This window comes from Pocillopora verrucosa, chromosome 14 (genome assembly GCF_036669915.1).
Source record: "Pocillopora verrucosa isolate sample1 chromosome 14, ASM3666991v2, whole genome shotgun sequence".
In the NCBI taxonomy this organism is placed as follows: Eukaryota; Metazoa; Cnidaria; class Anthozoa; order Scleractinia; family Pocilloporidae; genus Pocillopora; species Pocillopora verrucosa.
Genome location: NC_089325.1, coordinates 4,425,329 through 4,446,715, shown reverse-complemented (window position 1 = coordinate 4,446,715; position 21,387 = coordinate 4,425,329). Strand labels below are relative to the sequence as shown.

General features: G+C 36.0%; 3 protein-coding genes across 3 annotated transcripts; 1 reads left to right on the top strand and 2 right to left on the bottom strand.

Annotated features, from left to right (window-relative positions):
• Positions 1–470: 470 nt before the first annotated feature.
• Positions 471–2,064, bottom strand: LOC131795134 (EF-hand calcium-binding domain-containing protein 11-like). Its single transcript, XM_059112705.2, has 3 exons — positions 2,011–2,064; positions 1,750–1,763; positions 471–1,688 (listed from the first exon to the last, which is right to left on the bottom strand). The coding sequence occupies exon 3, from the start codon at positions 1,666–1,668 to the stop codon at positions 1,084–1,086; it is 585 nt and encodes a 194-aa protein (XP_058968688.1). The 5' UTR covers positions 1,669–1,688; positions 1,750–1,763; positions 2,011–2,064; the 3' UTR covers positions 471–1,083.
• A 64-nt stretch (positions 2,065–2,128) lies between these two features.
• Positions 2,129–17,575, top strand: LOC131795075 (protein Red). Its single transcript, XM_059112640.2, has 23 exons — positions 2,129–2,164; positions 2,274–2,346; positions 2,705–2,857; positions 3,714–3,791; positions 4,063–4,132; positions 4,557–4,657; positions 5,057–5,168; positions 7,378–7,457; positions 7,595–7,641; positions 7,953–8,026; positions 8,626–8,715; positions 8,949–9,060; positions 9,754–9,817; positions 10,599–10,740; positions 11,175–11,193; positions 11,554–11,606; positions 11,714–11,754; positions 12,363–12,443; positions 12,946–13,003; positions 14,747–14,835; positions 15,455–15,563; positions 15,793–15,821; positions 16,655–17,575. The coding sequence occupies exons 1-23, from the start codon at positions 2,152–2,154 to the stop codon at positions 16,695–16,697; spliced, it is 1,731 nt and encodes a 576-aa protein (XP_058968623.2). The 5' UTR covers positions 2,129–2,151; the 3' UTR covers positions 16,698–17,575.
• LOC131795076 (deoxycytidylate deaminase) lies at positions 17,052–21,350 on the bottom strand. Its single transcript, XM_059112641.2, has 3 exons — positions 20,822–21,350; positions 19,576–19,789; positions 17,052–18,346 (listed from the first exon to the last, which is right to left on the bottom strand). The coding sequence occupies exons 1-3, from the start codon at positions 21,348–21,350 to the stop codon at positions 18,253–18,255; spliced, it is 837 nt and encodes a 278-aa protein (XP_058968624.2). The 3' UTR covers positions 17,052–18,252.
• Positions 21,351–21,387: the final 37 nt, after the last annotated feature.

The window sequence follows — 21,387 nt, the reverse complement described above, 5'->3', positions numbered from 1 at the left end:
AGCGTATGTGACGAAGAGGGAGGCCTATGGGCGTGAACAGGCAGTAGCTGAGGAAATAATAGATCTCAAAGCCTGAATTCCTACATTTTTCCTTTTTCACCATCATTAAAAAAAAAACGTTCCCCTTCTCCTTATTTGAAGACTAAACGAAATAGTGCTTTGATTTTTTTCACTGTGTACCTTTTCTCTATAGAAAAAGAGTTTACACATTGGAACATGGATAAGAGGTTGACATAACCTCCTAAAGTGGTAGTCCTACAATTTGAGATTAACTTGAGAAAAGGCAGTTCAACTTAACCCTAGCCTACAACTCTTAAGATGTAATAATAGATTCTCTCCTTTGGCCACTACACATTTCTATGTAAATTAATTGTGAGAATTTGGTGCTAGATCAAGATAAAAATTTTACCGATAAGTTTGTGTATTCTCATTACCTTTTTATTGGATAATATATGGATATTAAAGGGAGAAGTTACATGTTAATCTCTTCTGGGAGTTAAAGAATTAACTGAGTCAAGAAAAACAATTGTGTGTAAACAAAATTTGTTAATTCGTACTGATTTTACTCATTCACATAGTCTTCAGGCTTGTTTGAGAGTTCTGCATGTTTTTCACCATGTTATGATATCGTAATTAAGTCTTAAACCACTGTGTTAGTTTTGACTCAACTTCCCTGAATTTGATCTCCACCAATATAATAGGTAATGTCTCTTTCTTTGAACATTTTTGTATTTAGTTAACTCCTTCCAAATGATTAATAGTTTCACAGTGTTTCATTTTTATATTTCACTGAGAATAACATGCTAGTTAGCTCAGTTGGTAGAGCACTGCACCAGTATCACAGAGGTCATGGATTCAAATCTTGTACAGGCCTGAATTCTTTTCAGGCTTTTTTTTAACTACTGCTTAAGTAGTGTTCATCACTACTAAGATAGCTTTCATATTAATTTCTTAATCCACACTTCATGTATATGATTTCATATATTCACAGTCGTTAAATTATATGTATGTGACATATTTTTAATACCAAAATCAGAGCAAATCAACGTTTTTTAAAACATGGATAAGGGTAAGATTTTTCCTTTACAGCCACTCGTCCAGCTCAAAGTTCATGATGAATTCAAAATCTCTGTAACTCACTCTCCCATCTCGGTCCATATCTGCCTCACGAAACAGCTTCTCTATGGTAACAGAGTCTAAAAAGGGTGCAACATGCTGAAATATCCTCTTAGCAATATCTAATGTGATAAAACCATAGCACATGACATCAAATGCAATAAACATCTGACGAATTTCGTCATTGTTATCTTCTGCCAAAATCTTCTTTTTTGCTATCTCTGTGAAATGTTCCAAAGACATATGGTTGTGATCAGAGGTTTTTTCACCCCCAAAGGCCTTTGGTTTTGTAGCTAGGGGTTGATCACCAGGTGATAAAGTGTTGACTCTGGAAACTGCAGTTTGTGTTTTGCCCATGAGTTGTGCTACTTCATTTTTGGATGGCTTGTACCCAAAAAGGGACACAAATGCCACTTTGAGATCCTCACTAGACAAAAATCCTTTGCCCTCTTCATCTGCATCATGGAAAGTTTGTACAATTTGACTCAGTCTGTCTTCTGTGATATGCCTCAAGGATTTTCTAAGTGGCAACTTAGGAATGTAGTTTTCCATGTCACTATAGACGCTGACTTAATAATAAGTTCTTAATAATAAGTTCTTATATAGCGCATTAAAATTGAACTCTGCTGACTTGCAGTTGTCAATATCTGAAAGAGTAGAAAATTATCTCAGATAACACTCTTAGCGTATGAGCAGAGCCAAGCTGTCTTTGGGGCTGCTTCACGGGCAACTTGCTTTTTTTCTTTTCCCAAATAGTAATGTATTTTTTATGTGATTATGAATAATAGGGTAATACAGAAATCTTTCCTTTGATTTTCATAAACTGGCTCGCCAAGACTAGCAATAAATACCCGTGGGCTAGGAGAAAGCAACTCAGAGAATAGCATAAGTTACCTGAAAGTAGTTACATATACCCATACAACAATACACGGCCTTGCCCGCCATTTTCGAATCACCATAAGCTTGAGTGGCCAAGCCTTATTCTCATTCTTACTTAGTCTCTCCGCTTCCTTTGAACACAACAGAGTCTAAGCGATGCCATCCGAAGGTGCCTACACTTTAACTCTGATATTTTGCCACAAGCGATTCTTGATCAGCAGCTATTTTGCTAGAGTACCAAAAGAAGCCCTAACAAACAGTTTCTATCTATTCTCCAGGTGTTGAAGTGTTTTCGAATCCCCTGGCTCCTCCGTCCTCTTCGGGCTCCTACACATCTCATCATGGCGGAGGGTACGTGGCGTGAACTAAGTTTTTTCTATGTGGCTTAACTATTATCATTATTTATCCATAGGCTGTTTTCTGTAACATATTAGCAGCAACACCACAAAGTACAACGGTAGCTTATGAATTTTTGCCTCTTGATATCTATAAAATTATGGAAATCTTCGATCAAGAAAAGCTCAGTGCATGGTTTGGATCACGGACGCTAAACGAAACTTTTATAAATACCCAATAATTCTCAGGTATTCACCACCCTTTTCGCCTCGATAGATTTAGGAAATTCTTGAATAGTTAATTCTACCAGACGAAGATCTGAATCAGTGAATCAAGGAATTATGCGAAGAACGATTTGTTTGTATATATTTAGGGTGTCTGCAGCTGCTTTGACGAATGAAGATTTTCGTAAACTTTTGATGACCCCTCGTTCTGGGGTGCCATCTGTAGCTCCACCGTCGACAAAGTCATCAAGTCACAGCAGTAAAAGTGTACCAAGCAGTATCTATTCACATCGAAGCAGTAGGTGAGCGGTCTATACTTGGTGTGTTAATATATATAAACAAATGAACTTGTGGTATTTAAATTTTGAGGGTTTTCAACTTTTTTCAGTTAACCTGTGGGAAGCTGTTCAAACGAAAACTTAGAAAATGCCAATATGAAAAGTTAACTGACCAGCAAAATTTAATGCCACATGTAGTGATGAGGAAGTAAAGTGTGATGTCACATGTAAATTAAGTCCTAGTCATAGGATTAATTAAAAGCCTGCAAGCAACAGCTGCTGTAAGTAGTTGGTTTTAGGATATTCCGAAGATATTTACACAGAAAAAACAATGCATTCTTAATTTGTCTTTAGGATCCCACCAGAACTTTTGTATTTGTTCAATTTTTTAGAGAATAATATAGAAACAACCCTTAAACTCCCAGGTCAAATTTGTAATTCTCCTTACTGTCAACAATACAGTTCTTATAATGTTACTTCAGAGAATTAAGTATTGGATCAACTTACTATCCCTAATTGATATCCCCTGGTAACTCAAACAAGATCCGATTTCCGTTGATGCATTTTTCAGTCATTCAGTCTCAGTTAACATGAACACCTGCTTACTCAAACAATTTTTTGTTTCCCTTGGAAGTTCAAGTTAAAGGGGTTCTACTGTATTTTGTCAAACAATACCAATGCATTTATAAGAAAATAGGAAAAGAAGTAAGGAGAAAAATATTATATAAGTGAGGTTACAAACCTTGTTTTATTTTACACCAAATCATCTTTCAAAACCATGTTAGGAAATACATGGTATCCAGAAAGAATAATTCCAATTTAGATCCTTGGAGTTTATTGGTAATAAAAGATTAAATTTCACACCTACCTTCTTAAACAGAGATGATGACGATGATGATGATGGTGACGTTGAAGGAGATGATGATGATCCTTGGTCAAGAAGGAGGAAAAAGAAGAAGTAAGTGGAGTCAATTAAATACAGTGTTCTCCTTGTACCTAGTAATAACCTAGGACAAAATTGCAAAAGGGGTAAGTTTCTAAAGAAATTCTGGTCCTATGCAGTTTTCTTTTTGGGGGAGGAGGGGGTGTTATATAATAAGTTGGTTATAATGTGAATTGTGTTGGTCAGCACAAAGAGATTCCAAAGCTGATATTTAGAATGTTAACCCTTTGTCAGAGGAAATCCATTATTGTCTCAATTTGTGTTTTAACATCCTCCTTTTGTCTAGATATTATGCAAAACTCAAGAAGATGGAGGAGGAAAGAGAGCAGGAGCTTGCAAGTAAATACAGAGATAGAGTGAGTAACAGTGAATCTCATTTAGAAGGAGCATCTGTCTAATCCCATAATGTAAAAAAAATTGTGTTTTGCTTGATCTCCTGTTATAAATCTTATAATTTTCAATGGGAATTGTGATTGGTGAAGTAACAGGGTCCTTCTCTACTTCAGCATCTGTTGCCAAAAGCTGTAAGTTTTGATCTATTACCAGTATTTCTGAACTGTACCTGGTTTGTCTCACTATTCTTGTCACCCTAAGCCAATTTGTAAATTTAAAGTAGATCCTCATTTTTCCCCTTTGGTTTATGGTGACTTACCATCCTTTTTGGTCTTGTATCAATACAGATAAAAACTGGATTATTGTAAGTTACTGAGCTAAGAAAAGGTAGTGAGACTGGATTTTGTTTTATCTTACTTTGCTTTTTGTTGTTGTTGTTTTTTTAAGGCAAGGGAACGACGAGATGGTCTTAATCCTGACTACCAATCAACAGACACCCTAAGTGCAACAGCCAATTACAGAGCAGTTGGTCCCACAGCAGAGGCAACGTAAGACTGGAAAGCTTTTAATTCTGATATATGTTTTTCAGATAGTGTGTATCCTACTTCATGAATCCTGTTTCATGAGTCCTGTTTTATAACGTTTCAAAATAGCAGGTTTTGATAATTTTTATTGACATATATTACAGCTTGATTTTTTCCTGGTAAATTTTTTGTAATTTATATTTGTACAGAGAAAAAAAAATCTGTTTGTGCAAACCTTATTATCATACATTGCTGTACTGTATATTTAGAGCGAAGAAAAAGAAATATATTAAATCAAAGATAAAACATAACCAGATCATATTTAAGGTCAGAGCTGGTGCTCTGCCAGTAGGGATTATCGGACATAATGCTTGTTGTTCTCTGATGAGTTAGATTTTTAACTGTTCACATATGCCACTACAGGAACACTGCAGCAGAGCGCCGTCGCCAAGCTATCCAGGAGAGTAAGTTTCTTGGTGGTGACATGGAGCACACTCATCTTGTGAAAGGCCTTGACTTTGCCTTGTTACAGAAGGTGAGTTTATAGGGTCCACTATTTACTCTAAATTTTACAATAAGAATAAAAGGGTTAAGTTTCTAAAGGGAAAGGGGATATAACAAGATAATTTGTGACCCTCCACGGGAAAACGGACACTAACGCTTTTCCGTTTAAGCTGCAAAACCGTTTACTATCCGTTTATATCCGTTTAAACGGTTCATGAAAGCGTTTAAACGGTTTGCTTATCCGTTTAAAAAAATTTACATCCGTTTAACGCTTTAGCTAAAACGTTTAAGCGGTTTGCTCATCCGTTTAAAAAAATTTGCATCCGTTTAACGCTTTTGCCAAAACGTTTAAGCGGTTTGCTCATCCGTTTAAAAAAATTTGCATCCGTTTAAAAAAATTTGCATCCGTTCGACGCTCTAGCAAAAACATTTAAACGGTTTGCTTACCCGTTTAAAAAAAAAAGCTATCCGTTTAAAGTTCCACGGAAAGCTTTGGACTGTTTGCCTATCATTCTGTAATAGGCAGTTCGAAGTATCAATCTTACGTTCGCTCGATACTCGCCGGTTCTTGAAATACAGAAAGACCGTATCTTATTTTGGTTTTATCTTTTGCGTGATAATAGTAAGCGAGTTTCCGTCGCATCCTTTGACAAACAAGTTAAATCGGCTACTCTCTTTCTGTTTATATCATCTTGATTCATCATTCTTGGTTTTATTGACAATCATTTTAACGGCCCCGCTTGGTGCGTGACACCGATTCGACCTTTTATTTGCAATGGAACTTCATTGCGTTATTTGACCTTGAAAGGTCTCGGCTTCAGACAAGGTGGCGGCATTGCATATGCAAATTTGTTTCGCGAAACTTCCGAACAGGAAGAAATGAAGTTCATTTTCAATACTAATAAGGATAAACAAAGGAGAAGATTATGAGTTTCTCGCGGTAGCCGTTCAGGATATTCGGCAGCGAAACTATTCTTAGTAAATTGCGCTTATTTCATGAATGTCACACGAAAGCGGCAGTAATTAACCCAGAAATAAAATGCGCAAGTATATGCTAGTTATTACTTTTCAAATTATCATGCTCAATATTTTCGCTTTAAAGGATAATTATCCGTTGTCACTCTGAAAGTTTTTCCACAGAAGATCTCGCCGGCTCAACCACAGCCGTTAAACATTAATTTTAAGCTCATCGTTTGTCGATTTTGGTCAACCGTTTCTCGGTTTAAGCTATCCGTTTTTGGACTTTGGTCAACTGTTTAACGTTTCGGGCTGACCGTTTTTATTTTTGGTCAACCGTTTAACAGTGTGAGCCATCCGTTTTTGAACTTTGGTCAACCGTTTAACGTTTCGTGCTATCCGTTTTTATTTTTGGTCAACCGTTTGAAGGCCTAAGCTATCCGTTTTTGGACTTTGGTCAACCGTTTAAATTTTTTGCCATCCGTTTAAGCGGTTATGGCATCCGTTTAAACGCTCGAGTTAACCGTTTACTATCCGTTTACAACCGTTTTTCGAGACCGTTAAACGGAAAAGCGTTAGTGTCCGTTTTCCCGTGGAGGGTCACATTTGGTTTAATCAACTGAGTTGAAAATGTAAGTTGGCCAATGTATAGAGTTTGTAAAGCTGAAATTTTGAGTGTTAGCACTTTGCTAGAGAAAAAGCCCTTTATCCCTTGCTTTGAGGAAGGGTTGATACTCTGAGGAAGGGTTGATACTCTGAGGAAGGGTTGATACTCTGAGGAAGGGTTGATACTCAAAATGTCAGCTCTTATTTACCATATTTCTGGATAAGGAGCAAGTTTGCTTTATGCTGGGCATTAGCATTTTAAGGAGTTATATGTACTGATTTACTGATAGTCTAGTCTGGAGTTATGCTGGTTTAGGATATTTGTTTACAAGCTTTGTCAGAGTTAGCAGGAGAATAGCCTTAGACTAAGTGAACAATAACAATACAATATTCTTCACACATGAGAAAATAAAGAAAACCTCAGACAATGAAAATTTTCCTCAACATTCTACATAGTAGCCTAAAATCCCTGCCAAATTTCAATACTTGTAGTTGTTCACTTGATCAGAAGTATTCCTGGGGAGGTTATTCAATCCCTATGCCTTTGCTTATTCTGCTTGGCCTTTGTAGCATTTGGCTGTTGGCACAGGGAACCCAAGTTCTAACTGCAAGATGGGTTTAAAATTTTTTCTTGCAATGACCATTGGTTCTTACTGTGTTTTTTTTGGTTTATTTAGGTTCGTAGTGAAATTGCAGAGGAAGATGAGGAAAATGAAGAGCTGAGTGTTAAAAAACCAAAAAACAAACAAAGGGACAAGTATGTACACATGTACTAGTTTGTGGCTTTGGTCATTTCAGAATGACTAAAAAATTGTTATCTTTACTTATATTTGGGTAGAAAAGCTCAAATCTATTCAGAAATACTTGGGTCTGATTCTTTTTGTTTGTCTACAGGGAAGAAGAAGATGATGCAAATGAGATTGAGTTTACTACAAAACTGGGTAAACTATTGATTATTGCTTCATGTTATGGGGATGTTGATCATTAGACTGAATGTCCAGTGAGAGGAGTGTTGTCAGTGATGTTGATGTACATCTAAACAACTTATCAGAAGTCATCAACAGAGTTGTAAGAAGTTCTTTTTTAAGTCACAAGTCTAGATTACTTGTGCTCAGGACGTGATTTGGAAACACCAATCATATTGTAACCATCAACACTCCTTTTTTCTACTGAAAGTGTCCAAACAGCTTCTTGCAGAAAGAAACCTATATTTTTGTTGAAAAAACTTCTGTCAATTATTTTTGGTCCACAGGTCAAAAGATCTACAAATCCCTGTTCAGAAATCGCCCAGCAGATAGAAATGAACTATTTCAGCCAGGGCGAATGGTATTGATAACTTAACTACTGATTCAGTCACTCTAGTTCATTGACTTTGTTTCAATTTTGTGGACAGCTTAGTTAGTAGAGCAATGAGAAGGTTTATTTTCAGTTATTACTTCACACTGACTGGCCATACAAATGCTATAAATGTACTCAACTAAAAGGCCCATTGGTGGGGGAGGGAAGGGGGCTAACTGATTAATTTATTGATTAATTGTTTTTGGGCTTCTAAGCTGGGTGATCATGAGAAAGGAATACTCATTAGGGATAGGTTGAGGCCTAGTTTAAGCTCACTGATAACCACAAGGTCAGCCATTGTTTTCTTTTCAACTTTTTCTATACAGCTTGCAGCTTAGCGGTTGGAAAAACCTGCTGCAAAATATATCAAATGAAACTACTGCAGGCCTCTAATTACATTAATTGCCTTGAAGTGAAACCTACAGTAGCTTGTTAAATTTAATAGAAAAAGTACAGTATAACATCCTTATTTTGCCTGTTTTTTTTTTAGTTTTCTGTAGGGGAAGGGATGGGGGAGGGAATGACTCATTAGAGGACAGGTGTAATGGGACATCATTGTAAACTGTATTTTCCTTCCTTTAATTTAGGCTTATGTGTTTGACATTGAAGATGAATATGCTGAAAGTGATATACCCACAACTCTTATTAGGAGTAAAGCAGATTGCCCTGGAATTGAAGTAAGTCATATCATAGAAATCATTTCCTCTCATTTTGTGATGTTATGGTAAAGGAGTTTGGATACAGTGTTATACACCCATTTGAAATGATTGAAGGAATCTTGAAAAAATCTCCTGAAAACTATAATACAGGCTATTGTGAGCCAATGTATTTAAAGAAACACATCATATGCCATACCGGGATGAAATATCTTGTGTCTTCACTGTTAAGCTTCCATTATTGTTTTTTCTAGACTCAAGCTACACTCACTACCAATGACATTGTCATCAACAAATTGACACAGATTTTGTTGTACTTACGCCAAGGCACCAGAGGAGGGAAAAAGATCAAGAAGAAAGATAAAGGTATCTTTCCCTCAACACACAACCCTTTCACTCCCAGACCAAATTTGTAATTCTCTTTACTGTTGACCATACAATTCTTTTAATGTTAGTTTGGAGAATTTAGTATTGGATCAACTAACTATCCCCAAATTGATAGTTTTCTCTATTCTCATCACTTGTCTGGTTGATATTGTATTAATATTGTAAGGAGAAATTCTCTCTTAGTCACTCATGGGAGTTGAAGGGTTAAACATTGGTACTCATATTCTCCCCACTGTCCTCTTTATGTCACCTCTCATTTCCATTACTCTCATGACCTCAATGTTTGATACAGGGTCAATATTGTAAGGGAAATTTTAGGCCAATCACTCTCGGGTTTTAAGGGCTACATTTGCACTGCAATATGAAGGATTGCATGTCTTGTATTTTGGAAAGCACACAGGACTGTCAAACTCAGGTAGCATTATAAGTTTCTGTGAATGATGATATCCTCTAAAATGCTGTCATGCTGAAGAGGTGACCCTTTAAAAAAGTGAAATATGGTAAACCTTTGCAGATTAATTTTCAACTTGTATCAACACTGCATTTTTTCTATTTAATATTTAAATTTTGTAAATACCAGTTACTTTGAATAGTCCATATACATTTTGAATCTTTTAAAGGATCTGAGATAGATACTTTTAGTAACAAGTTTCTAATATATTCCATGTGTAGCAAAGGAGAAGGACAAGAATGACAAACAAGGACAGAGGATACGTGCTCCTGAAGCTGATGATAGGTGAGAGCTGATAATGAGTGGATGTTTTAAGAATATTACATAATGTAGCTTGACAACTGTGTTGCTAAGTGGAGGTTAGGTGCCTGAAACATCCAGGAGCTTCCACTATTGGCAGCCAGCTCTTAGATGGCTGGCAAATCCTAGCAACCCAGCCATGACCCAAGAAAGGGAAACAGGCATTTGTCATAATGAATAAACAGTGGAAAGAGGGAGGAAAGGGGTAGGAAAAGCTGCCTGGACAATGAGCTACCACTCCTCACCCCCAAGAACACCTCAAATAAAGAGCACATGGAATTATGACGCATGTGCATTTTCAAAAAACCGCTGACTTCCAGAGAATGCTGATGCTCTTAGTTGTAACCTCTGTTAAATTGCATTTAACTGCATTAAAATTTTCCATATCATAGGAAAAATTTTGATCATGCCTTTTTTTTTTTGTGAAGGCTTTATGCTCAGTTGTTCACTCCCTTTTCTCTAACAAATCAGTACCCATTGATTAACCCTTTACACCCTAACGGCAGTGTGCACATTCTGTGTACTAGTCTTTGTGCATTCCCTATAGAACTAGCATGCAGAATTCAAGGGCAACTTCTGTTAACAATCATTTTCTTGACTCCTGTGGCCTTAATTGGTGCAACAGTGATAGTCAGTTGTGGACAGAGTGTATTATTATCTCATTATAATTTCTTAAAGTCAAGTTTTGACTGCTGTACCTAATAGCCATCTGCATGAAGTCAATGATAATATTATCATTTAACATGGTTGCATTGCTTAATTGAAGCATCTTTGGAGAAATTGGTGAGTATGATCCCACTGCAAGCACAAAAGAATATGAAAAGAAAGAAAAGGCAAAAGAAAAAGACAGAAAGAAATCCAGGAACTCTAGCAGCTACTTTGAGAAGTCTGCAGCAGGAGAGGATGAGGTATGAATGTGAAAGTGATCTTTGCAGTAATTTTGCAGCAGGGAGTAATGATGTAGCAAGATGAGGTATATAAACATAAAACATGAGCTGGATATGTCACTGCTGGAAAGGAAGGGGGGGTTAGAAGTGGAGAATTAAGGGTGAATGGAGCTTGGAGAACAGTGTACTAGCTAGGAGATCTCAGAGGGCCACTCAAACTAGTTAGAGACTATTGAGTAGAGGAAGTTTTAATACAGTGTGTTACATTATTTTACTCTGAAAAAGTACCCTTCTTCTGTTTTGAATTACATCTAGTTTTCTGTTAGTGCCAGTGTTGTGATGAATTTTAATAATCATCATGGTGACCATAATCATCACTATTTTTATTGCTTCCTTCATATGATTGATTACAATTATGTTTTATCCATGCATTCTTTTTTCTTTTTTTTTTACAGCAACATTTTAGTAAAAAAGGTAGGAGCTTACCATGTGAATATTTTTTTGTTGTTGTTTTTCTTTCACAAATTTAGAATCTTGTTATAAATATTAATATATTATTATATATTATAAATGAAATTGTTTATGTCTTACACCTTTTGTTGAATATCAGCCAACAGAAACCCAAAGCAGTTAATTTCTAGACTGAAATGATCTTCAAAGCATGTAACACTTGTCAGTTAGCAGCTGTTGTCTTGATATAAAATTATCATAGGAGCTTAAAGGGAGAATTACAAAATGCATCAGTTCTTGGGGTTGTATTGCTAATCAGAACTTTTATGATAAGAATTTTTCAAATCTGTTTTGATAGCAAGTCATTTCTCTCCTTCTATGTAGATGTTTCTGCTGAGGATTTTGCTAAGTCAGTCACACAGACATTTGGCAAAAGGGTATGTTTAAGAGTTTTCTGTAACTTCTGTACTTTTCAAAAGGACAAAAAAAAAAACTTTTTAACTTTTCATCATTTTTGTAACTTCTCATGATCTTGTTTTGGCAGGAAATGGAACAAAGAGCTGCTTGGGATTCAGTTGATCCAAAGTATCCTGTCAAACAAATAATTTCTTTATTAACGAGACAGTTACTAAGAGATGTGATGCAGTACCGTACTAACTAAATCCTTTAACTTCCTGATGAGATTAACATGTAACTTCTTCCAATAATGTCCTTACATTATTGAGCAAACAGGTAATGAGAATACTCAACCTTATCAGGTGTTAGTTATCTTGATCTAACACCAAATTCTCATAACTAAATTACAAGGAAATGTACAGCTAGAGGGGAGAAACAACAACCAGATCTTGGGAGTTCAGGGTTAAGTGTACACATCTTTATAATCAATTGATGAGGAAGTTGGAAGTTACAAATAAAATAATTGTGAGACAAGCAATAAGAATAAAGAAAAATTTCACTTAAGGATTATTAGTTGATCCAATACCAAATTCTCTGAACTAACATCATAAGAATTGTTTAATAGACAGGAAGGAGAATCAATTACTGAGATCTTGGGAGTGAAAGGGTTAACGAAGCTAAGCCACATTCATTTGAAAGCTGGGACTTTTTACTTTAAAAGTGTTATTTCTTGCGGATTTAGCAATATAGTACATTTTTCCAACACTTGGTGATAGTTGAACTTAACTCCTTCAAAGACGAAAGAAAAGAGACAAACATGCACGTAAAGTGAAAGATGCCAATTACATTCCAGATAGCTACTCAGAGTGTTACCCGGGGTAAGTCATTTTATTTTTAAGGAGTTCACTGAGCCAGTCTTGTTCTTACTTTTATGTTACATTCTGTTGACTACCGCTATGAAACTTGTGTTTGAAAGGTCTATATTAGAGCTCAGGCCAGGTTCTTGATGCACAATAAAATCATGAAATTTGTTCATGATTTCTTTGTTTTGACTGTTCTCTGCCCCTTTGTGCAACTCCATGACAACATTGTCCAAAATTTATGAATTTTTAATTAGTGCAGGCAGTATCAAAACAGGCAATCCCAAGTGGACAAGATGAGGCCCGCTTGCCTAGCCAATCAGAACACAGGATTTGGTTCATCTTGCCCATAGGGGCAGCCTGCTCTAATAATTCAAGTTTTTGACCATGCACAAGGTCAACAAGTTGTATCATGGGAAATTAGATGAAAAAAAAAAATGTGTCTAAAAGCATGGACAACAGAAAAAATTTAGTGTTTACAACTATTTATTTGGTACATAATGTTCTTTTTCTTGTCTAGTGCCGTTGATGTGCCCTATGACAGTGATGAGGAGGCAGATTACAGTAAAATGGATTTGGTATGTGATAAGCTTAGTGCTAGTTCCAGTTTCTTCCTTTAACATAAGATGCAAATGGGGAAGAGGTTTGCCTTTGGAATGGATGCCTGTTTTGTCCCCAAATCAACTTGACTTATCAAAAGCAAGCACCTGACATCTATATTTATTTTAAGTAGGACTGGAATCACAATTCACACTTTTGTTACCCTAGAAAAAAACTCTTTTGTTGAGTTTTTTTTCTTTTTTCATGTAACATTTAATTTGCATTGTATCAGTTTGGAAAATAGCATAACCTTGAATTTTATTTTGTGATTAAAATATGGAGTCAGAATGATTGAATATTTCCAGAAAAAAAATCAGAGCAAGGGAACAGAAAGTTTAAACTGATCCTTTAGAAACAGCTTTATATTGGGAGATTTATGATCATCATACATCTGGATTTGCTCATTTTCAAACCTTTATCTTTTTCTGCCAGTTAGTTTGCGATAGCTTTGAGCTCTTCTGGTTCACTACTAATTAAAACAACCCTCACCGTATCAGAAATTACTCTAAACTTAACTGTCTAATTAAAGTTAATATACATACATTAGATAAAAATAAAAGAGAAATACTGAAATACTTTTGATCTGTTAATAATTCCAGAGTTTTTTTAACTAATGTAAAATTAAAGATGTAATTTTAAAAGTTGACAAAAATGGTTTTGAGAACTATTTGTAGTGGACAAATACGAATTGAAACCAAACTTCATGAACCCTTTAAATGGTAACAGGATTGTCTGGCTGGAACTTTGTGTGGCCGAAAACACTTTGCACCATTTGTTAGTACTTTTCCGTTGCATTCTTTGTTAGGTATTTTGTTGTTTGTTACAATAACTCTCTTTGTAATAATTTATACACTTTTAATTTACAGAAGTGATTTTAAATTGATTGAAATTTATTTTGTATGATTATTTTTTGTTAAATTTGTTTGTTTGTTTGTCTGTCTTTTTTTCCCTCAATGCTTGCACATGTTTACTTTCAGTTGTCCACTTTTAGCCCAGTGATGGGTGTTGCAATTTATTTTGACACGAGTTTGATACGCTGAGCACATTGAACTTTCTGAGTACTCAAACAACTTTGAAATAAAATAATTTCTAATTGGTTTTATCAGCCGAGTTGATAATGTAAATTTGGACACTGCAGAGAGATTTGAAAGCTGACATTTTGAGTGTCAGCCCCTTGTCAGAGTGAACATTGAAATAATTCACTGACAAAAACTTGCAAAAAAACACAAATCATTGATTTAATGATAACTAATTGTAAAAATGATGATGAAAAATAAACTTAAGCAAAATAAAAAGAAATAACTAAAGGTTCTGGCCAAAAATTTCATGTTAAAGTGCATGACAATCTCCTGTTGTTGCCCTTTGTTCATAAGTATCATCCCTTGTCCTATCATGATAAAAAAATTAAAGATAAGTTAACTTCGGTTCAGACACCTTCTGTGAGCCAGCAATACATTTACTAGACTTTTCCCTGCATTATGCTGTACAAAACTCAATTGTTAATTGTTAAAATTAATTGTTGGCAGTGTTTAAATCACCTATATTATGAAGTAACTAAATTTATGTAATGAAACAAATAGTTAAAATGAAATAAAATGAGGTTAACAATCCCAACAAGCAAGAGAGAAACAAATACGTTGTTTTTAAAATGGTTTAGGACTTAAAGTAGAGCCTCTAGATTACAAATTTATTTTCATTGGTGTGACAATCTCATCTTTCAGGGTAACAAGAAAGGTCCTATTAAAAGATGGGACTTTGAGACAGAAGAGGATTATCACAGCTATATGGAAAGTAGGGAAGCTCTTCCAAAGTAAGTGTCTTTCGTTGTACTTATTGTGCTTTAGTTGATGTCAAAGATGTATCTTTCTGTTGGTTGTTTTAATAGTAACCTAACAATGCTCTGAACTTAATCCCCCTACTTCAATTGACCAATCAAAATTGACTTAAGTCTTTTTGGTTTAATGCTACTTGAGTAACAACAAGGTGAACTGATGAATCAGTTTACACAAAACTAACTAACTGAACAGGTTTTCGACTCACTTAACTCTGACGATGACGTCTGCTCAGGTTGTGGAAATGTTGGTGGCTGTGATGTGTAAGAGTCCATGCCAGACCTACTCTCACTGAATGATCAGATGTCATTTCTTGTGAGCTATATGATCACAGCGATAAATTAATTCCATCCAATTGTTGAGTAGACAATTACTTGTGACAAACTATAATCATAATAAAAATAAGAGGTGAAACTGTTCTTTATGGCTATAAATTTTCAATCCAGTACTTATTTTGGGTCTGCAAAATGTTCACTGATGAAAAGTATACTAATGGAGACAAAGAAAAGGGTATATATTAAGAGGTGCTGTGAAATTAGAGGCTGCATGCTTCACCTTGCCAGACTTACTTTGCCGGACAAAACTTTTATCTTGCAGGGCTGCCTTTCAGTTTGGAATTAAGATGTCAGAAGGACGCAAAACACGGCGTGCTGGACCCAAAGATGAGAAGGCTAAATTAGACAGGGACTGGCAGAAAATCAGTCAGGTACAGCTCAACTCTCTGTACAGTTTCATTTGAATGCACATCAATAACAGAAATTAATCAACAATTTGTTTATTCCCCTATGATCAGTAATCACAAAGTAATTTTTAAAATTTTGTTGAGCAGTAGTAATTATTAGTGACTCATGGGTTACAGACAGCTGATACTTTTCTTGATGTAGCAGAATAATAGGTGTCATATTTTCTTTCTCATTTTTATTTTTCATCATTAGATGTTGAGTAAAAGGAAAGGAGAGGAAGGGTAAGTTGCCCAAAACTTGGAAAAAGACATGTATTTTCAAAAAAAGAAACTTACATTAACAAAATTGATAAATGAAATATGGTGAAGTCTGAACACAGCAAACAAATCATACTTTTATGTGGCTCCCAAATTACATATATTAATTGAATGAAATGGAAATTTTACCATCATGACCTATCACTGTTCTATTATTAATAAAGGAAACCTGTAGAGCAGCTTTAGCATAAAAGAAGCCCAACCTTAATTGCAGTAATGGTGAATTTTTTTTCTTCTTTTTTAAATTATACAGCAATAAAGCTGTGGCTCCATGATTAGTTCTTACTTATGATCAATTGGAAGACATGATCATAGAGGATGTCACCATGAACAACACTTTGCTGGCTGCTTCTTGTGTGCCATTTTTGTTTTTGCTGCATTTTGACATCACCTGTAATCTGTTACCAAACAGACACATGGCAACATGGAATCTATTTGTTAACCCCTTAACTTCCTAGATCTCATTAGTAATTCTCCTTACCGTCTGCCAGACAATTCTCATGATGTTAGTTTTGAGAATTTGGTATTGGATCTACTAATAATCCCCTAATTAATATTTTTCTTTATTCTCATCACTTGTCTGCTTGATATTGTATTGATATTGTAAGGAGAAAGTCTGCCTTGGTCACCCATGGGAGTCGAAGGGTTAATGCTGAACTGGTGTCCAAGCTAAGAAAAATTATCCAGATTTTATAATTTAATGAATCAGCCATGCCACAGTGAATGTATTAATTGTAGCTAGTGGTTCAATGAAACGTATAAGTATTTGTAACTATTCTTAACCAATTGTCTTTTAGGAAAGGAGACTCGGATGGCAAGAGAAGAAAGCACAGGGATTAAGCAAGTTATAAATTTGGAAGCATCCAGTGCTTAGATTTTTTATTGTGCTCTTCATGTAACACACTCTTGACTACCCCTTCATTACAGTGTAGAAAGTCTATATTAATTAACTTCGTAAAATAGAACTTTTGGATTGTAAAAGTTTAAACTTTGATTAAAATTTCTATGTTAAGTTGTGATGAGAATCTGGTAGTGATCAACTTGAAGGTAATGCCAAAACAAAAACAACCCATCAGCAGATAAAGTTGTTGATTTTCATCATCTGTTTTCAATGCAACTTATTAAAATCCTAAGGAGAAGTTAAATGCTGTTTGGAAATAGGGGATAAGCTTGCGAGGAGATAGTTTGTGGGAGTTCACCATGTTATGTGGTGCAACTGAAAGTGTTGGTAAAGAGAAGAACAGTTCAGTTTAGATTCAGTGCTAGGCCATTCTTAGCTGATAGTTTACACTGAAGCAACTCCTTGTAGTCTCTGCAATGTCACAGCTCTCCAAGCTGTGTGATGGTTTAAGTCACCATGGAGAACATAAAAATTGTTGGTGGGTAGATTTTCTGCAAAAGTTACCAATTTGAAGACCTGATTTCCCTACATTGTAGTAATCGTAGCTCTCAGTTAAAGTAAGATAAATCCATGTTAAACATAATGTTTCAAAGAAAATTCCATTAAACTTTCTGTTTTCAAAGACAAGCAGTGTGGCTAGCAGTCCAGCATGTCAAGCACTATTTCACAATTTTTTTCTCAGGTGACAAAAATTTTTTTGTCAAAAAATGGTGACTTTGAAAGGTGCCGAGCCTGGAGTTCTGTGTCCTTTTGTAATATTACAGATAGTGCATTATGCTGGGTACTGCAATATTATAATAAAGTTTGTCTGAAATTAGTCTGTGTACCCTCAATTTTTTAGAAATAGTCTTCCAATGTTTTAGAGTTTGCTAAATCCCTATTTATCTCTGTATGTTGGTTGGAACTGACAGAAAATTGTACTTACACCCAAAATGCAAAAGGTTGACACCTGAAAAGCAGGATCCATGAACCACGAGGCCCATCAGCTTCATAGAAAAAGCTAATACTGCTAATACTGATACTTAATCAGTGATTCACTTTTCTCGCTATGCATGAAAAACCTTTGGTGTTCAGATGATCCTTTTTTTCCAGTCAAGTGTGGATAGATTTAATCACTCACCACATGCATGTCAATGACTTGAGTACACAGAGAGCCATAGGGTCTCACTGATCATTGTAAATGCTTTTTCAGGTGTCAATGATTTAGCTTGTCAACATGGAAAATCCTATAAAGCTGAGAATTTAGAGTTTGTCACAGAAACCCCCTAAAAGCCTATTGAGAAAGATATGCTGTTTGTTTTTCCACATGGGATTATGTAAGTGTAGAATGTGTGTAGGAACAACTGTTCATAGTCTATTATGTTTCACTAAGACTTTACAAAGTAAAAATTTCAAGAAAATGTTTGAGTACAACTCAATGTTAACAAGAATCAAAAAAGTGTAAAAAATTAAAGAGTTGAAAAAACTTCTAATCTGAAATAAATACAACTGTAATTAGGGTGATGCAACAGACAAACTTCGCTTCGATGGAAAACCATCAATACTAGTAAAATCAATCACAATCTGGCATTTCCTTGGTTTGAATTGTCTGTGAAGAGAGCAAAAAGATGTTTTAAATTGTTAATGTATTCAGATTGAGAATACAGCTAAGAGACCTATCCAGCTAATTCCAGTTTCCTGAGCATGGAGCAACTGGTAATATTGCAACTGCCTCCCCTTCCCCCCCCCCCCTTGATGGGATGCCAGTCCATCACAAGGTTACCCCTCTGATAAGCTTCCCTGACAATTCACCTGTACACATTTATACTCTTGCAGCCTACCTGTAGCCTACCTGTAGTCATACCCTTTTCCCTAAGATGAAATGCCTCTGTTTCACCTTGCGGGGGGAGGGTACAGCTACACCTATGCTAATACTCCTGGGGGGAGAGAGGCGGTACAAAAGTATATTGCTTTGCCCAAGAACACAACACAATGATCCAGCCAGCAAGTGAATGTGAACCCCCTGACTCAGAGTCCAGTGCACTGACCATTAGGCCACTGTGTTTCCCTTGATGTATTTAGAATTAAAACTGAAACAGGATGTGGTTTGAACCCAGGAGTGAAAGTTGATTTTGTCACTTGGTTGTCCAGATGAGAGTAATCCTGAGTGAGACTGTTGTCTGATGTGTGTTTTTCACTCAAAAGGTATCTAATAATATTGATACATTCAGATCTAGCTTTTACTAAAGTTAATTTACTTCAGGTTTTGAAGATTGGTTCAGTCAAATTCTCAGGATCAAAACTGTGTCTACATGCTCTACCCAAGTGCTAGATTTAACTGTAAAAATTTTTTGGAAAAGGTCCAGTCAGTGACTGTGACTTTCTACTCATTGACCAAGCTTTAAATCATAGACCTTGAAGACCTTTCCTTCTGAGTCAATTGCTTGCAAAAATGAAACAATGTATTATGTTTAAACACCTCCATATTAAAATATAAAACACATGTAGTCTGCTTAAAAGACCCGACACTTTCCAGCTAGGCAAGGTCAAAATACCCCACCCCCAGGCATAGACAATAGTAAAAATACCTGGAGGTTGCCCAGGGAGGGATGTTGAAGCTTCCTATTTTTTGGTGCATAACAAATATTAATGAGTTTAACCATGATAGCAAGAGCTATCAGGGCTGAGATGTGGTTTTTGTTAAGTTTGTAGGTATGAAATAGTATCAACAAGAACAAGCTTTTTGCTTTAAGGCAACTTTTAATCCAGACAGTGACACCAATCAACAATAACAACATTCATCATGAATGTAAACTGTGGATCACTTGCCATGGTTACCTGTAAGTTATCTTGGCCATATTGAGTAGCCTCCTCGATGCCTTGCAGTTTGGTTGATCATGGTACTTATCAGAATAATAAATGACTTCCTTGATTCCAGCTTGAATGATCAACTTGGTGCACTCATTGCAGGGAAAAAGGGCAACATAGATGCTACAGCCCTTAATGTCTGCAGCATTCTTGTTCAGAATGGCATTCAGTTCAGCATGGCAAACTAAAGAGATGACAAAACAAGATGTTAGACATTTAAATGTCACTCATGTGAGGTATTAACCTTTTGCACCCTAATGTCAGTATCTATATTCTCCAAACTCTTCTCTATACATTTCCATCAGAACTGAGCAGGAGAATTTGTTTAACGATCAATGCTTGGGTTGGTGATCATTTCCTTTATTCTCATGACCTTAATTAATGATTTTGCAGTATTATTGTAAGGAGAAATGAGAAGCTAGTCACTCTTAGCTAGGGTTTAAAGAGTGAAATATATCTATAAGTAAGTCTAATGAGGGGAGTTAGACCCAAGCCAGGTGCAATCTCTTATTAAAAGCATTAAGATTTCATTAAGAAATTGTATTTGCTGACAAAGAACAGCTAGGGGACAGACCAGGGTAATTTAGTATTATCAACTGAGTTGATAATGTAAATTTGCTACAGTAAAGAGTTTAAAAGCTGAAGTTTCAAGTGTTAGCCCTTCATCAGAGTGATGGGGGGATAGGGGAAAGACCAGTTAGAAATTCACAAGTGATAAAGAGTGGTTGTGGGGGGGGGGGGGGGAGGGGGGAGATGGATTAGAGATTTTCCAGCCACTCTCCCAGTAGTTAGTTGTTTTTTCACTGATTCTTCCAACTTCAAGGTCTTTATCTTTTTTTCACCTCCTTTTAGAAAATGATTGTAGCTATTCTTTGTTGCCCAATTGCTGTACTTTCTTGCTTTCTTTTTTTTAGACCAATGGATGCACAATTTTTTTTTTTAAGCTCACTTACTTCAACTCCCAAATCTAATGGTTCATTCCCCTCTAAGCAGCTTCACATTTCCTTGTAAATCAGTCATAAGAATTTGGAGTTAAATCACGACTACAACTTCTACATGATAAGTTTGAGTGTTCTCATATCCCTTTTGTTGGATAATGTATGGATACTACAGGGAGAAGTTACATGTCAATCATTTCTGAGAGTCAAAAGGTTAACCTTTCTTTTGGTCCGTCCCTTGTGGGCATGTAATGTATTCGAATTTGATGTGCGCTCACCATAAGGATATTTTGTTTCTAGATTGCTCTCTGCTTGTCTCGCCCAAGGTAATTCATCGTCACTGCAGCCATTAGGCATCCCATTGTATCCAATACCAACAATTTTCCTTTCAGGATTCACCACACAGGCTCCTACTTGGGAGTTCGGATCTTTGCTTCTTTGAGCCGAAAGAAATGCGACCGCCATGAAGTATTCATCCCAACTAAGGTAATCCGTTCGCTTGCCAGTTTTTGCTGGAGTTGCAACAGCCATGTTGTTGTGTGCTGTGTTTTCGTCGTGGTCTGTGTCACCGATTTTGGCCACTTTTCCCTTATCTGTATCTTCTTCGGATGAAATTAACTGTCGCTTCGACATCGTTAGCTTTGGCAAAGGAGAGCGTGGAACCGATCGTACCGAAATCTTACCTATTCGATATTTATAACGATTGTTTTTTGTTGTTAGCTTCTTAGGTCGGTTTTTTCGTCCGTGAAGATTGCAAAATACTGAAGAGGTTGCTGCGCCTTTAGAGGATTTACAGGCTTTGTGCATCAAAACAATCTATTTTTCCCGCGAAATTGTAAATATA

What these genes read in the sequence shown, in the direction of transcription:
- LOC131795134 (XM_059112705.2), bottom strand. Translation starts at nt 1,668, where the DNA reads ATGGAAAACTACATTCCTAAGTTGCCACTTAGAAAATCCTTGAGGCAT.
- LOC131795075 (XM_059112640.2), top strand. An exon ending in ACTTTGCCTTGTTACAGAAG is followed by an intron (nt 5,169 to 7,377) that starts GTGAGTTTATAG and finishes TGGTTTATTTAG; the next exon opens with GTTCGTAGTGAAATTGCAGA. An exon ending in TACTCAGAGTGTTACCCGGG is followed by an intron (nt 12,444 to 12,945) that starts GTAAGTCATTTT and finishes TTTCTTGTCTAG; the next exon opens with TGCCGTTGATGTGCCCTATG.
- LOC131795076 (XM_059112641.2), bottom strand. Translation starts at nt 21,350, where the DNA reads ATGCACAAAGCCTGTAAATCCTCTAAAGGCGCAGCAACCTCTTCAGTA. An exon ending in AGAAACAAAATATCCTTATG is followed by an intron (nt 19,790 to 20,821) that starts GTGAGCGCACAT and finishes TCATCTCTTTAG; the next exon opens with TTTGCCATGCTGAACTGAAT. An exon ending in ATGGCCAAGATAACTTACAG is followed by an intron (nt 18,347 to 19,575) that starts GTAACCATGGCA and finishes CTCTCTTCACAG; the next exon opens with ACAATTCAAACCAAGGAAAT.